This window comes from Cervus elaphus, chromosome 33, assembly GCF_910594005.1.
Source record: "Cervus elaphus chromosome 33, mCerEla1.1, whole genome shotgun sequence".
Taxonomy (NCBI): Eukaryota; Metazoa; Chordata; class Mammalia; order Artiodactyla; family Cervidae; genus Cervus; species Cervus elaphus.
In genome coordinates this window covers 64,168,581-64,182,780 of record NC_057847.1, presented here as the reverse complement: position 1 = coordinate 64,182,780, position 14,200 = coordinate 64,168,581, and the positions used below count along the sequence as shown (strand labels likewise).

General features: G+C 44.8%; 1 protein-coding gene across 7 annotated transcripts in view; it reads left to right on the top strand.

Annotated features, from left to right (window-relative positions):
- The window catches only part of MGAT5 (alpha-1,6-mannosylglycoprotein 6-beta-N-acetylglucosaminyltransferase), a 395,868-nt gene that overhangs the window by 163,840 nt on the left and 217,828 nt on the right, over positions 1-14,200 (top strand). For all 7 annotated transcript variants that reach the window (XM_043894629.1, XM_043894630.1, XM_043894627.1 and 4 more), the window contains one exon: positions 910-1,068. In XM_043894629.1, coding sequence (XP_043750564.1) covers positions 910-1,068 — 159 coding nt within the window. The remainder of the gene's footprint in view (positions 1-909; positions 1,069-14,200) is intronic.

Sequence of the window (14,200 nt, the reverse complement as noted above, 5' to 3'; positions counted from 1 at the left end):
TAGTTCATGGGGTTGAAAACAGTCGGACATGACTAACCGACTTTCACTTTGAACTAATGAATGAACCTGGTCTTTAAGTGTGCTTCTAAGTTGCATTATGGTTAACTTTGGATTATCCAGCATATCTGAAATCTGAAACTGTAGCTTTTGTCTTGTTGTTGTTATTTAGTCTCTGAGTTGTGTCTGACTCTTTTGTGACTCCATGGACTATAGCCTGCCAGGCTCCTCTGTCCATGGGATTTCCCAGGCAAGAATAAGTTGCCATTCTCTTCTCCAGGGGATCTTCCCAACTCAGGGATTGAACCTGCATCTCCTACATTAGAAGGTGTATTCTTTACCGCTGAGCCACCAGGAAAGCCCATAACTTTTTATTAAGTATTACCGTATGTAACCAACAGCAGTAAAGACTTTTCAAAAAACTGGGACTTGCGAGAGTATACAGCACTAAAAAACAAAGAAACAAACAAAAAAAAAAAACAACAATGAACTTGATCTGGAAGTTACTTCAAGGCCTTCTTGCATTTGGGGCTTGTCATTCTGTGTGTTAGTAACTGCCATACGAGAGAAGGAGGAAGAATTGAATGCTTTGGTAGGATGCCAAGTAACAGGGAGTTTTCTCTTTCAACCTACTAGCCGAACAGTTTTATGTCACTTACTGTGAAGCTTTTGCTACAGAGTGAACTGATGTGTTTTGGACTCTCTGGGCCCCTTGAATGTGGCCTCTGTTGCCTTTCAGGTGGAGTTTGTTAGGACAGGTCTTCATGTGGTGTTTTTTGATTTGCCACATTTTGTTCTTCACATCAGAGGGAAGAGAGAGCAAGTGTGCATGTGTGTGCCAGGCCGATATGGGGGGGACCGGAGGATGTCTAAGCTGTTGTATTTAAACACTGTGTATGTTTTCTGCTGCAGATCTGAAGAAGACGCTTGCTGTGTTGCTGGATAACATTTTGCAGCGCATTGGCAAGTTGGAGTCAAAGGTGGACAACCTCGTAAGCAATGGCACAGGGACAAACTTGACCAACTCCACCACACCTGTTCCCAGCTTACTTGAAAAAATTAATGTGGCAGGTAAGCACCACGAGTCTATGCCCAGACGTGGAGTCAAGGCCTGCTCTGAACTAGGAAGAGAACCACAGGGGCACAGTGGTTCTTATTGGTGTAAGATAAATCCCAGCAACTTGGTATGGTCCCTGTAACCCTAACTTTAAATTTATTTTTGAATAATGTGTTCAAAGGCTTTTACAGTCTCATCATGATGTGTAATATTGGGTGGTTTCTGTGATATGTTTCCCATAATGAGCTCCTGGAATTACTTTTAATGAGAAGATTCATAGCAGGGATAAAGGAAATACAGAGGTGATCTGGGAGGCTCACACCAGGTAGAGGTTCCTTCCCCTCCCCGTTTCCATCAGACAATTTCAAAAGTCTGTTCCACATAATAGATTCTCTCCTCCCTGCTGTTAAAGAAGGGCCATCATGGCAGACTTGCCTCCTGTGTATATCTGGGGAAATAGGCGTTCTAGAGATGGCGTTTGGGGAATAAATGGCCCCTGCCTGATCTTGGCCTGATTCTGTATCTACTTGTGGACACCTGGATGTGTGTGTCTGACCCCCTTCTTGAAACTGGACTCTTGGATAAAAGAAGAGAAATGGATTTAAAACAACCCCCATATCATACACAACAGGTAATGTCCACAGCTCACATTGGACCCACCCACCCACTCCGCTGCCACCGCCTCCCCCACAGAGCTCTGCCCTGAAGTTGGCCTCTTGGCCTTTGTGGTTAAGCCAGGCCTTGGCCTTGTTAGGGTGATCACTGTCATTTCCTGGGGACCCAGGACAAAGCAAAGAGCTTTAATGAGGATAAGGATTAGGCGCTTTGAGTGAATGGCTGTGAATGAGTTATCTATACTCCTGGTGGGTGGTATACAAGCTCTAGCTAATGGATAAAATAAGTAGCTGGGTTACTTTTGAAATTTTAAAAATCGACTTTAGTACCCTCTCTGGCTTGTTTCTCTCTCCCTTTCTTATAGGAAACTCAGCCTTAAGTGGGAGCAAGATTCTTTTCCTTTCCCAGTGTCAAAACATTTAACTGTTTCACATTATGCAAGCTTGTTGTATTACCTTTCTGCTGTGTTCTCTGCCCTTTAGCAAGTTTTAAATTGCAAACTATATTTCTAATAATCCAAAGTATCTGACCAAACAGAAGCATTAAAAATAACTTTTAATTACAACACAGAGGCAGTGTCATCTGGGCTGTAAATCCTGTCTTCCTTGCAGTTTCCAACAGCTTCTGTAATTAGACAAGAAAACCTCCCACTGTGTTGAGCTGCTTGTTAATAAATGGAACCCAGGCCTCTACAGCCTCCACTCCTCCACCCCTGTTCCCAGTAAGGAAGTGCTGTTGAGAAGGTCCTCTCTGATTTCCTGGCAGTTCTGTAGGTTCCTGTTTCAGAGGGTGTGTGTGTGTGTGTGTGTGTGTGTGTGTGTTTTGGGGGGCGGGGACGGTGTTCTGTCTCTGGCATCGCTGCCTCCCACTGCCTCTGTCCTGGAGGGCCCGTGTCCATGCGTCTACCGTCATTCTCTTCCCTGATAAGGGATCTCGCTGCCTCTGTCTTGTTTGTATGCCAGGCTCACAGGGAGATTTCCTACCTGAGTTCCAAGTCCCAGGGTGCACAATTGTGGAATGAAACGTGATGGAGGCAGTGACTACTCTTTTCAAATGGAGTCCCTGACCTGTGCATGGAGTTAGTACACTTGGTTAACAAATATCTCTGAGCACATTCTCTAAGTCAGGGGTCCCCAACTTCTAGGATCTAATGCCTGATGATCTGAGGTGGAGCTGATACAATAGTAATAGAAATAAAGTGTATATAAATGTAATGCACTTGAGTCACCCCGAAACCACCCGCTTGCCTGTCCATGGAGTAATTGTCTTACATTGACTTGATCCCTGGTGCCAAAAAGATTGCGGACCTCTGCACAAAGCCATTGGATTTGAAAAGGGCTTCTTTAAAAGTGCTGCTGGTACTGTGCTTTTACTAATATTTATAGAACCAGAGTATTTGGTTTTTTCTCTCTCCTTTTTGGGAAAAGGGAGCTAATTTAAAGTTCTGCCTTTGATAATTAACCTCATTCTTACTCGTTTTCATCTTTCGTGTGTGACATGCTCCATACCTTTGAGATTTTTACTGGCCAATTAGAAAAATAATACACATGCATGGAATAACACAGACTATGGTCACTGTAAGAGGGGCTGTCTTTGGAAGGCTTCTGATAGGAAGGTAAACTTAGAAGGTGGTTAGGAGGCAGCTGAGGGTTGAGGAGGAGATACAGACTAGAGGTGGATTGCTACCCAGGTAAGAAGTTAGAAGGAAGGAGAGGAAACTCGCCGTTCTCTGCCATTAAACTGTTTCGAGTTCCTGAGCCTTGGAGGAACTTGGAGCCTTGATTTTGTTACTCTTCTCAGCATCTCAGAAGTAAGTGCTTTCACAGATTTTATAAGTTTAAGTATGCGGGATGGGGTGGGGCTGAGGTGAAGCCCTCCTAGTGCCAAGCAGAGAAGAGATTGTTTGCCCTGCTCCTTGCTTTCCATTTTGTGAATCATCTCAAACGGCGGGTCTAGAAAAATGCGCTCCCATTTTCTTGGAGGTTCCTAGAGAGCTGACAGTTTCCTGGACTACTTAATATCCAGTCTACAGTGGAAGTTCTTTCTGTCTGAGGGTCTGTTTCTTTGGCTGACCTGTGTGTTAAGCAACAACAAAAAGCAATGTCATCCCTCTGTGTGTGTGTGCATGCATATGCACCCCTGCCGGACACTGCGCTAGCCACAGTGACTGTAGATGGGACGTGAAGAATGCAGGCATCCGCCCTTATTTCCTCCAAAGGTCGGAGGGGCCGTTCTGTCTTGTCAAAGAACACACGTGTATTTTTTATTTGCCAGGTCTATGGGTTAGTGTCCATAAAGAGGGCCAGGGCACTTAAGTTCACAGTCCTAGTTCATGGTCAACCCCTCATGGCTTTTTTGCCCTCTTCCCTGATCCATGGCCAGGCTAGCAATTCTCACATCCCTGCTGTCGTAGCAGGGGTGGCTTTTGAGCTATGAGAGTTAATTTTTTATAGGGTTCCAATCCTAGTTGAGTGAAGTCGTTCTTCCTCCCTCGCTGCATTAAGACATGTGGTAATTGCTCAGAAATGTTCTCCCTGGTGTCTTTACTGCTTACTCTGGTGTCTTATTGCTAACGGATGTTTCTGATTGCTTACTGTTGTGTCTTATTGCTCGCTGATATATCTTCTGGTTGACTATAAACTGTATCTAAATTGGACACCATAGCAATTGAAGAAGAATTCTCTAAATTTATTTTCTTTTTTAGGGGTATGTGTGTGTGTGTGTGTGTCTCCCTTCTTCTTGCTCTGTTTAACTGTGTTGTATGTGATTTTGATCCAAAATGGCTTGTCTTACCAAATTTATTACTCTAGGGCTTTTTTATTATGTGAAAATGAATGTTCCCCTAGAGAAATTGAGGTGGAAATGGACTTTAGGAAAGTAAAGAACCGGATTTGAACTGCATTTTTGAGCAATCTTTATCTTACTGAAGAGGAAGGTGAATCAAAGAAATGAAAAAAAAATAGGTTGAAAAAAACTCCAAACCTACCTTTCAACCAATCATGATTTCTCCAGGTTTAAGCACTGATAGAATTTGTATATTTCCTTGTCAAGATTACTTATTTTGGGAATGATACTTCAGTTTTTTTTTTTGAAAGACCAATTCTGCTTTTCTGTGGATTTGTGATCTTAAATTCTGAAGTGGAGGGAATAGGTTGGGGCTGGTGGTCCTTGGCCATGTCCTGACATGGGGGAAAGGTAAAGATCCACCGGTGTGTGACGTGCCAGTGCCTGCTTCTAGTCTTGTTTGGGCCTCTGTGTCTTGTTCAAAGCCTGGTTGTTGAAGGTGTTTAGTAAGTACTGTCCACATGGGTTGGATTCTGCTGGAGGGGAGAGCATTTCACTTCTGCAAGGAATTCCTCCCTGTAGCTCCCCTTCTCCACTTACATGTACAAGGATTTGCTTACAAGTGGGACTTGGCTTCTCATTTTCCTTTTTTAGACATCAGTGGCAGACACCATCTAAGAAATACAACTCCGTGTTTCTCGACCATGACTGAACTTCCTGTGGGTGATTTGGTGCTCTGAAGTCCTTATAGTATGTGATGGTTCCCACTCTAGGCTGTAATGTTTGCGGGGAGTGGGGATATTGTGCAGCTCTCTGGTGAGGGGAGGGGAGGCAGGAGTGTGGGCACTTGTGTGTGCAAATGTATTCATTTTATACCCTCAAGGGCCTGTTGTTGTCATTCAGCATCAGCTGAATAACTGGCCAACGCTGACAGTTGACTAGAAGACAGAACATCATGACCACATCCATTCCCTTGTGCTGTGATCGCTTACAGTTACAAGGTGAATGAATTGGGAAACATTGGCAAGATCGAAAATACAGGCACAGCCCAAGAGGATGCTTTCTGATACTGAGTCTACATTGAACATTAGGCAACCCTACGTTTTCCAAATGTCAGTTTCAGCATGCAACATATTCTAGTATTTGGAGTTGAAGTGCGGTGTATTTGAACTGGGATGTTGTTCTCAAGAAAAGAACCATAATTGTTATTCTTAGCATTTGAAAATTGAAAAATGTTCCTGCTGAGTTCCAGGGACTGCGTTTGGAAGTACAGCTTGCCCCCTCTTGGTGCTGCTAATGGACCTTGAAATGAAGTCGCACCTGGGCTGTTTCCTTGTTTGTGTCCGCGTGACATCAGATATGCTGGCCTAGCACCCGGAGTGTCCCTGCCCCGCCCAGAAACGAGCACAGCGGATGCCTTTCCCAGGATCGGGTTTTAGCCTGTCAGTGACACTCCAGGTGCTGCCTGAGAGAAAGGAGAGAGAGAGGAGACTGCCTTTTAGTAATTAAAGAGAGATTTTTATTAATCTGAGCAAGAAACCAGTATGTTCCTTCTGTCTATCTACCTGTCCTTTTCTGTGTCACTCTTTGCACAGGGGGCGGTAAGTATTTGGCTACTTGTCAGAAACAATCCCTTTGGTACCGTCACAGAGAATGTATGTCTTTGTTGGTCTGGTTTTCACTTTGTGTGGTCAAGGGCAGTTTGACTTTTTATCACAAGGAAGGAGGAAAAGGAAGAAAATACAGTTCAGGAGGAGTGGTGCTGACCTGTGTGCCTGGGTATTTTTTTTTTTTTTTTAAGCTTATTATTTTGTATTAGGGTATAGCCTTGTGATAGTTTCAGGTCAACAGTGAAGGGACTCAGCCATACATATACTTTATCCATTCTCCCCCAAACTCCCCTCCCATCCCTGCTGCCTCACAACATTGAGCAGAGTTCCTTGGGCTTTACAGCAGGTCTTTGTTGGTAATCCATTTTAAATATAGCAGTGTGTACATATCCATCCAAACTCCCCAACTATCCCTTCCACCCATCCTTCCCCCGGCAACTCTAAGTTCATTCTCTAAGTTTATGAGTCTCTTTCTGTTTTGTAAGTTCATTTGTATCACTTCTTTTTAGATTCCACGTGTAAGGAATGTCATAGGATATTTCTCCTTCTCTAACTTACTTCACTCAGTGTGAGATTCTCTAGGTCAATCCATGTGGCTGCAAATGGCATTATTTCATTCTCTTTAATGGCTGGGTAGTATTCCCTTATATATATGCACCACATCTTCTTTATCCGTTTCTCTGTCAGTGGACATTTAGATTGCTTCCATTCCTGGCTCTTGTAAACTGTGCTGCAGTGAACATGGGCTGCATGTATACACCTTTCAGTTCATGTTTTTCTCTGGATACATGCCCAGGAGTGGGATTGCAAGGTCGTATGGTAGCTCTATTTTTAGTGTTTTAAGGAACCTGCATACTATTTTCTATAGTGGCTGCACCAATTTACATTCCCAACAGCAGTCTAGGAGGATTTCCTTCTCTCCACATGCTCTCCAGCATTTACTGTTTGTGGATTTTTTGATGGTAGCTCTTCTGGCTGGTGTGAAGTGATATCTCATTGTAGTTTTGATTTCTGTGTGCCTGGATATTAATATCATTGGTTCTCAACTACCTGTGGTTTCTCCCCCCAGGCAGTTTTGGTTGTCACAATGGAGAATGTTGTGATGTCTCGTAGACAGAAGCCAGGGATGCAGCTGAACCGCCTGTGGTGCGCAGGCTGGCCCACAGCAGAGAATTATTTAACCCCAGATGTCAATTGTGTGGTAGTTCAGAAACCCTCATCTATAAGACATTGTTGAAAACTGGTTTTCCCACTTATGATCAGTGGAGACAGATGTTTGAGACATTGAGGTTTCCTGATCACCAGCTGAAACCTTTAGTCTCCTTCCCCATTCCTACCAAGGCAGTTTGCAAGCCTCACCACTTTTAGCTTTGCAACTGGTCTTTGGAACCTTTAAGAGAAGTTATACACTCCCAGAAGACTGTTCTAGGATTCTGACCTTAAGAAGCCTCTTTCCTGGACCCAAACCATACAATTTTGGCAGCTTGTATTTTACTCCTGCTAATATAGAATGTAATTATTTCTCTTCATAAAAGAGCCACTAATTCAGAATAATGATGGCAAAGTGGTTGGAGAGAGTGGATTTAAATTACCAGGATGTTTTAGAAGAAATTCCATTTTATTAATTTTAAGTAGAGTATATAATTATCTAGATATGAGCGAGTAAATTAACTAAGTTAAGGAAAACAAGAGAGGTCCCCAAAGATCTACTTCACAGCATGAAATACCCTCCAGACCTTAACTGGAGCAATATAAAAGAAGATGAGACAGGAAAGGTAGGTTGGGGGATCTGTGAAGAGTTTTTAATGTAGTACTAAGGAGTTTCTATCTTGTTCTGTATGCAGTGACAGCTGATGAAGGTTTAAAGCAGGCAGATGATTAGACGAGGTCTGTATTTTCAGAGAAAAATGTGGATACAGAATGCTTTCAAAGGGGGTCATAGAGAAGCCAGGTGAAAGTTTAGTTGACTTGTGTAGAAGGATTGAAAGAGAGGTGTGTGAGGCTAGGGAGAAGGAGAGGATTTGAGACCCACATCGGGTGGAGCTCACCTGACGGGGCTGCTGGTGGACTGTGGGAAGGGGGAAGGGAGGAGGCGTCATAACGATTCTCAAGGATGGAGCTTGCGTGATGGAACACTGGGGTGGTGTATTTATGAGGGAAAGAAGCCAGCAAAGGCAAGATTTGGGAAAGACAGTTGCCATGTGTTAATGTGGACTTTGGAGCATAAATTGCTTTGCTGCAAGCCATTTGTTTACAAATACCAGTTTAAAGGAAGTTGGAACATTAGTTCTCAGGAGATGAGGGACAGTGAAAGGCAGTGTGTGTTCCATGCTACCCAGGCTCAAACCCTGCTCTACTTCATGACATTGGGTCTGTTTCTTAATGTTTCTTTTTATTTATTTATTTGGCTGTGTCGGGTCTTAGTTGTGGCACGTGGAATCCTCACTGCGGCACATGGGAGTCTTGCGTTGTGGCACGTGGGCATCTCTGGTTGTGTGCAGGCTCGGTGGTTGCGGGTCACAGGCTTAGCTGCCCTGCAGCATGTAGGATCTTAGTTCCCCCACTTGGGATGGAACCTGAGTCTCTTGCATTGAAAGGTGGATTCTTAACCCCTTGACCACCAGGGAGTCTCTCTTAATCTGTCAAGGCTTGCATTTCCTCTTCTATAGAATTGGGAAGATAATAATAGTGCCCATTTCATGGGGGGTTGTTTATGAGGGTTAAGTGAGATCAGTACGCTACGTAGAAATATACCTGCTGCAAAGTCAGCACTAAATAAACATTGTTAGTTACAGTTTAAAGGCTACACATTTGGAATATTGATATAAGAATGAAGACTGGATTATTAGTTATTAGTTGTTAATGCTCATATGTAATATAATACTGACTGGTTGTTGTTATCACCACAGAGAAACTAAGAACTGATATTTGTATACTGTTTTATGGATTAGAAAATATTTTCATATATGTATATTGTTTCCTTGAGTACTTTAAAACTTGAAGTTCCCCAGTTGATGTTTTTATCAGGTCTTAGAGACTTTTGTTATCAATACTGAGAGGAAATCCACGTGTTTATCAGTAACAAACAGAATTGGGGGCCCATGTGGTTGGAGGGTTTGGAAGATGAGGCCGAGATCGCCCTGCCGGGTGCAGGCAGACGCGGGAACCATCTGCAGGAACTGAGAAGTTCTGCTGTCCGCATTGGTGTCCCTCTTGGCCGCCCTCACAGGGCGCTGGCAGAAATGGTCGCTGGCGGCTCTAGGCTTCCTGCAATACTTTTGGGGAACAGCTTGGGTTGCAGTGTACGCCTCTCCACGACCCAGTGACGGTGAGCTGTAGCCTCCTGATTGGCTGGGCCTATACCACGTAGGTCACCCCGAGATTTCATGATGGGGGAGCGTCCCTAAAAAGATTCCAAGCAAGCCGATAGAACATAGACAATGACCAGAGACTCCTCTCATGTTATGGTTTGGATTTCCAGAGTCATCATAAGCCCAGCTCAGGCTTTTCTTTCCAGCAAGGTTCAGAGGACAAGGCTTCTGGAATGCTAGCCTTTCTGCGCCACGCACCCCCCCACCCCCACCCCCCATTTTATTTTAAAGTCGTTATTGAATTGTTACAATATTGCTTCTGTTTTATGTTTTTGGGTTTGGGGCCGGGAGGCATGTGGGATCTTAGCTCCCTGACAGGGATCAAACCTTCGCCCCCTGCATTGGAAGGCGAAGTCTTCACCGCTGGATCGCCGGAGAAGTCTCCTGCCTCCAGTTTAAATGCTGCTGTGCCTGGGTGTGTGCCCCAGCCCTTCTAGGAACTGGCCCAGCCTACAGCCTGCTGTTCATGTGTGCCTGAAACGTTGTTTTATTTTTGTCCTCAGCCCGGATGCCCTCCATTTTTCTATCTTACCCTTATTTATCATATTTTTTCAAGACTCACCTGAAGCACTGTTTCCCATAAGATGGCTTCCTTGATATCCTTTGCTCTCAGGGGTTTCTTTTTCCTTTATGTTCCCCCACGACTACTACGTGCATCCCTGGACGTTTCCACAGCCAGACTTCAAGCTCTTCAAAGGCATGGGCAAAATCGCCTGTATTTTTCCTTTCAACCCTATAAGCCTGGTATATTGCAGTGAGTGAAAGTTGCTCAGTCGTGTCTGACTCTTTGCGACTCCATGGACTGTACAGTCCATGGAATTCTCCGGGCCAAAATACTGGAGTGTGGAGCCTTTCCCTTCTCCAGGGGATCTTCCCAACCCAGGAATCAAACCCAGGTCTCCCACATTGCAGGGAGCCTGGTAAATAGCAGGTTCTCAATGAACGTTTGTCCAACTGAATGCATGCCTCCCTATCCTGACCACACACCCAGTCAGCCACAGTTCTGAAACTTTTAGCATGACACTGGTGTCCACACTGTCAGTTCTGAATCACTGTGTCCGCTGCCTTGGCAGTTTCCTCAATGTTTTAGGAATTCCTGAAAGTACCTAGAAAGTTGACTACTAAGTTGCTCAGAAGGAAAAATACTTTTGCTTCATGTGCTTTCTGGAAACTATGATTCCATAATAAGGTAGTTTACTTTGTCATTTCTTCATGGGTAATTATAAAAATATAAGTAGGATTAAAAAAGAATTCTCACCAGCTACACTGTATTGAAAGTGAAAAATACTAGTCGTTCAGTTGTGTCTGACTCTTTGCAACCCCGTGGACTGTAACCTGCCAGGGTCCTCTGTCCATGGGATTCTCCAGGCAAGAATACTGGAGTGGGTAGCCGTTCCCTTCTCCAGAAGATCTTCCCGACCCAGGGACCGAACCTGGGTTTCCAGCATTGCAGGTGGATTCTTTACCATCTGAACCACCAGGGAAGCCTTATATTAGGGATTTCTCTGAATGAAGAGTTTTTGCAGACGAGAGGTGGGGACCCACCAGTCTTAGTGCTTTTGGACCCATTACTGACCCTTCAAAGTGGCTTTTTCCATTTCAAAAAGTGAGAGTGAGTATCCATTTGGGGGGATGCCACGCTTCCCCAGTTGTTTGAGGGAACGCATCAGGGGGAACAGCAGCCCTTAGGAACGTGTATGGCAGTACTGGCCTTGGGAACTTGTGCAGGCTTTACTGTGTCTATGAAAATGCCTCTGGGGTGGTTCTGCGGATGGGAGATAGGACATGCCAAAATTAGACGTGTTTGTTTTAATCAGAAGGCGACAGATCCCACTTGCTCTAATTTGGCTTAATGAGGTATGTGTATACAGTTGTGCTATCAGCTTGCATATGGTATTGATTCAAAAGACGTTCCGCAGCGACGGCCCCGCATATGCTTTACCCAAGATGTTCCCTTGTCTTTGCCGCCTCCTCCTCTCTCTACCTGTTCAACACATTACTTCAAAGAAGCCATCTAGAGCCTGAGATGTACAAACCCAGCAACATTTTGGAATGAAAGCTGTTTGGATGGAAGCAGGGGACTGTCTCTGTCTCCACGTGGCTGAAAAGGATTTTTCCGTTCAGAGGCTTTTGCGGTTTTGAGGGATTTTCTTTTAAGCTGTGCTTTTGCTTTGCATGTCCCTAGCTTCTAAAATTAGGCAGCCTCAATGAAAATCAGTTGCGAGTTCAGTTTTTCTGTCCTCGTTGGATCTCAGAAAAAGAAGAGATGGAGCCTCTGTGGTGAAGGTGGTCTGAAGTTCTTGGCTGAGTTTAGAAATGAAGGAAAAAGGTATCCAGTTTGAAACATGAAGAAGAGGATCTGAGTTGCCCCATGGTTCAACCTGCTGACCTCATTTCATGGCGGTCTCCTTTTTCTGTCCCTCCTTGACCTGTGGACATTGGGCATATCTCATGAGCATGATCACAGCCTCCCAAGTCCATTCATGCCAGACTGGGGGTCTGTTGCATTGACAGAGTCAGCAGAGGGGCCTTTGTCAGGGGTTGACAGAGTGTTTACAATGCATTTTTTTTTTTCATTTATTTTTATTAGTTGGAGGCTAATTACTTTACAATATTATAGTGGTTTTTGTCATACATTGACATGAATTAGCCATGGATTTACCTGTATTAGATCGGGATGGGGAATACAATGCATTTTGATGTGCTTTGTCTGAGGTGACCAGCTACACTATGAACTCCTTTTTTTTTTTAAATATTTTATTGAAGTATAGTTGATTTGCGATGTTGTGTTAATTTCTGCTGCACGGAGAAGTGACTCAGTTGTACATATATATATATTCTTTTTTCATATTCTTTTCCATTATGGTTTACATGGACCTTGTTGTTTTTCCATCCTGATGTATAATAGTTTGCCTCTGATAATCCCGAACTCCCTATCTACTTCTCTCCACCTTCCTCCCCCTTGGGAACCATAAGTCTTGAACTGCTTTAAAGCTGTCTTGATGTCTCATCTTGGTGAACTTCCCAAGTCAGCATTTACAGTGGGGACTTTCCTCCCTGCTTGGGTGCAGCTGGAGATGGGCTCTTGAAATAGAGTCATTACTGAAGAACCATGGTGAACAGCAAGTGAAGTCCTTGTGGGAGGGGAGGATGATCAAGCTGCGGTCATAGGATTCTGGTACAGACCCTGAACCCTGACTGCTTGGGTTCACATCCCAGCTCTGCCCCGTCCTAACCATGTGTCCTTGGAGAAACCCAGTCAATTTCCTTATCAGTAAAATGGGATTAGAGTACCTGGGCTGTGGTGCTGTTGTGAAGACTGTGAGTTACTCCTTGGAAAACACTGAAGGGCACACACAAAATAAGAACTCAGTAAGGTTTGGGCACTGGAACATGCATATCTTAAGGATGCAGATCAGGGTTGGACCTGTGGGTCAGGGGGGTAGAAGATGGTCAGTGCTTGATGAGTGTGTAAACTACCCAGTTCTCATGCTATTTTTACTGGAAAAAACTGGGGAAATAAGTTCCTGGAAATAAGTTCCTGGCACTCACAGACTGGACAGTTGATATCAAATGATCTTGAGCAGAGCTCCCAGTCCCCTTTCTAACCTGCTGTTGGCGATTTCTTACTATTGCAGAGTCTTAGATTTGTTGTAGGTGCCAGAGACATAGTGATGCCCACGTTCTCCCCATGAGTGGCAAGTGGGGAGATGTATGATGAGATAAACGTGTGCTGAGAGCCTGGCACGGCATCTTGCCCCACTTACCTACAGATCCCACTCTTTGTGGTCAGTGCCCTGTTGGAAGGGAAGAGTCCAAACATAATACAGCAAACACGGATGTGCATTTTATACCCAGCCCTGCCTGGAGGGTGCTGGGCCTTGTGCCAGGCTTGGGGAGGTGGCGGGGGAAGTGGGGGCAGATGGTGGTGCAGCCAGGTCAGAAGCTAAGGCTGTTGTGGGCAATATAGGGCTCGCCATGTAGCAGAGAAGGAAGGGAGGTTGATGGTGCTCACGGTACCTTCCTTAGCTCTCAGCCTAGAGCTTCTTTCAGGACCTGTTGGCTTTGCCTGGGGAAAGACCTTCAAACTCTCTAGCCATCTGGGGATAGGTCTGGGAATGGCCTACAGGGATTGGCACAGAAGGAATGTCCACTGAACGATGGCTGGCATATGGCCTTCGTCGCAGCCAAGTCAGGCCTTCTGGAACCTGCGCTGACCCTTCACTGCACCGGCTCACTCCAGAGCAGGGTGGGGAGCTCTTATGCTGTAGAGCTGAGCTCCCAAGGGAAGGCAGTCATTAACCTGTCTAAACTTTATGCTAATATAACTTTCTCAATAATTGCTCTCATTAAGTTTGGTTAATAGGAGCAGTACATGTTATAGCGAGATGAGCTAAAGAACAAAGTAAATATTTAAGACTTTATTTCAGGGTGCAGTTGGGTTGGGATAAAGAGAAGATTAGTAAAAGCTGAGTCTGATGGTGTCTGATGTGGAAATACAGTGGAGTTTTTGGGTGAAGCTCCAGGGGTTTCTCTCGGGTGGCTCCCCTGTACTGAGCTGGGGGAAGCCAGTGGGTGTCTTCTGGGGGACACTTGTGAGCTCTGTTCTCTCCTTACGTTTCTGGCCCCCATGAGACAGAGTACCATGGCAGTGTAGAGAAACTGCCTTCTCTACTTCTAGGCACGCTGTGAGGATCAGGAAGGTGGCTGCTGGTGCATGGCTATGCCATGCTGGGAGGATGTTGTTCACTGAAGGCAGAAGGCCA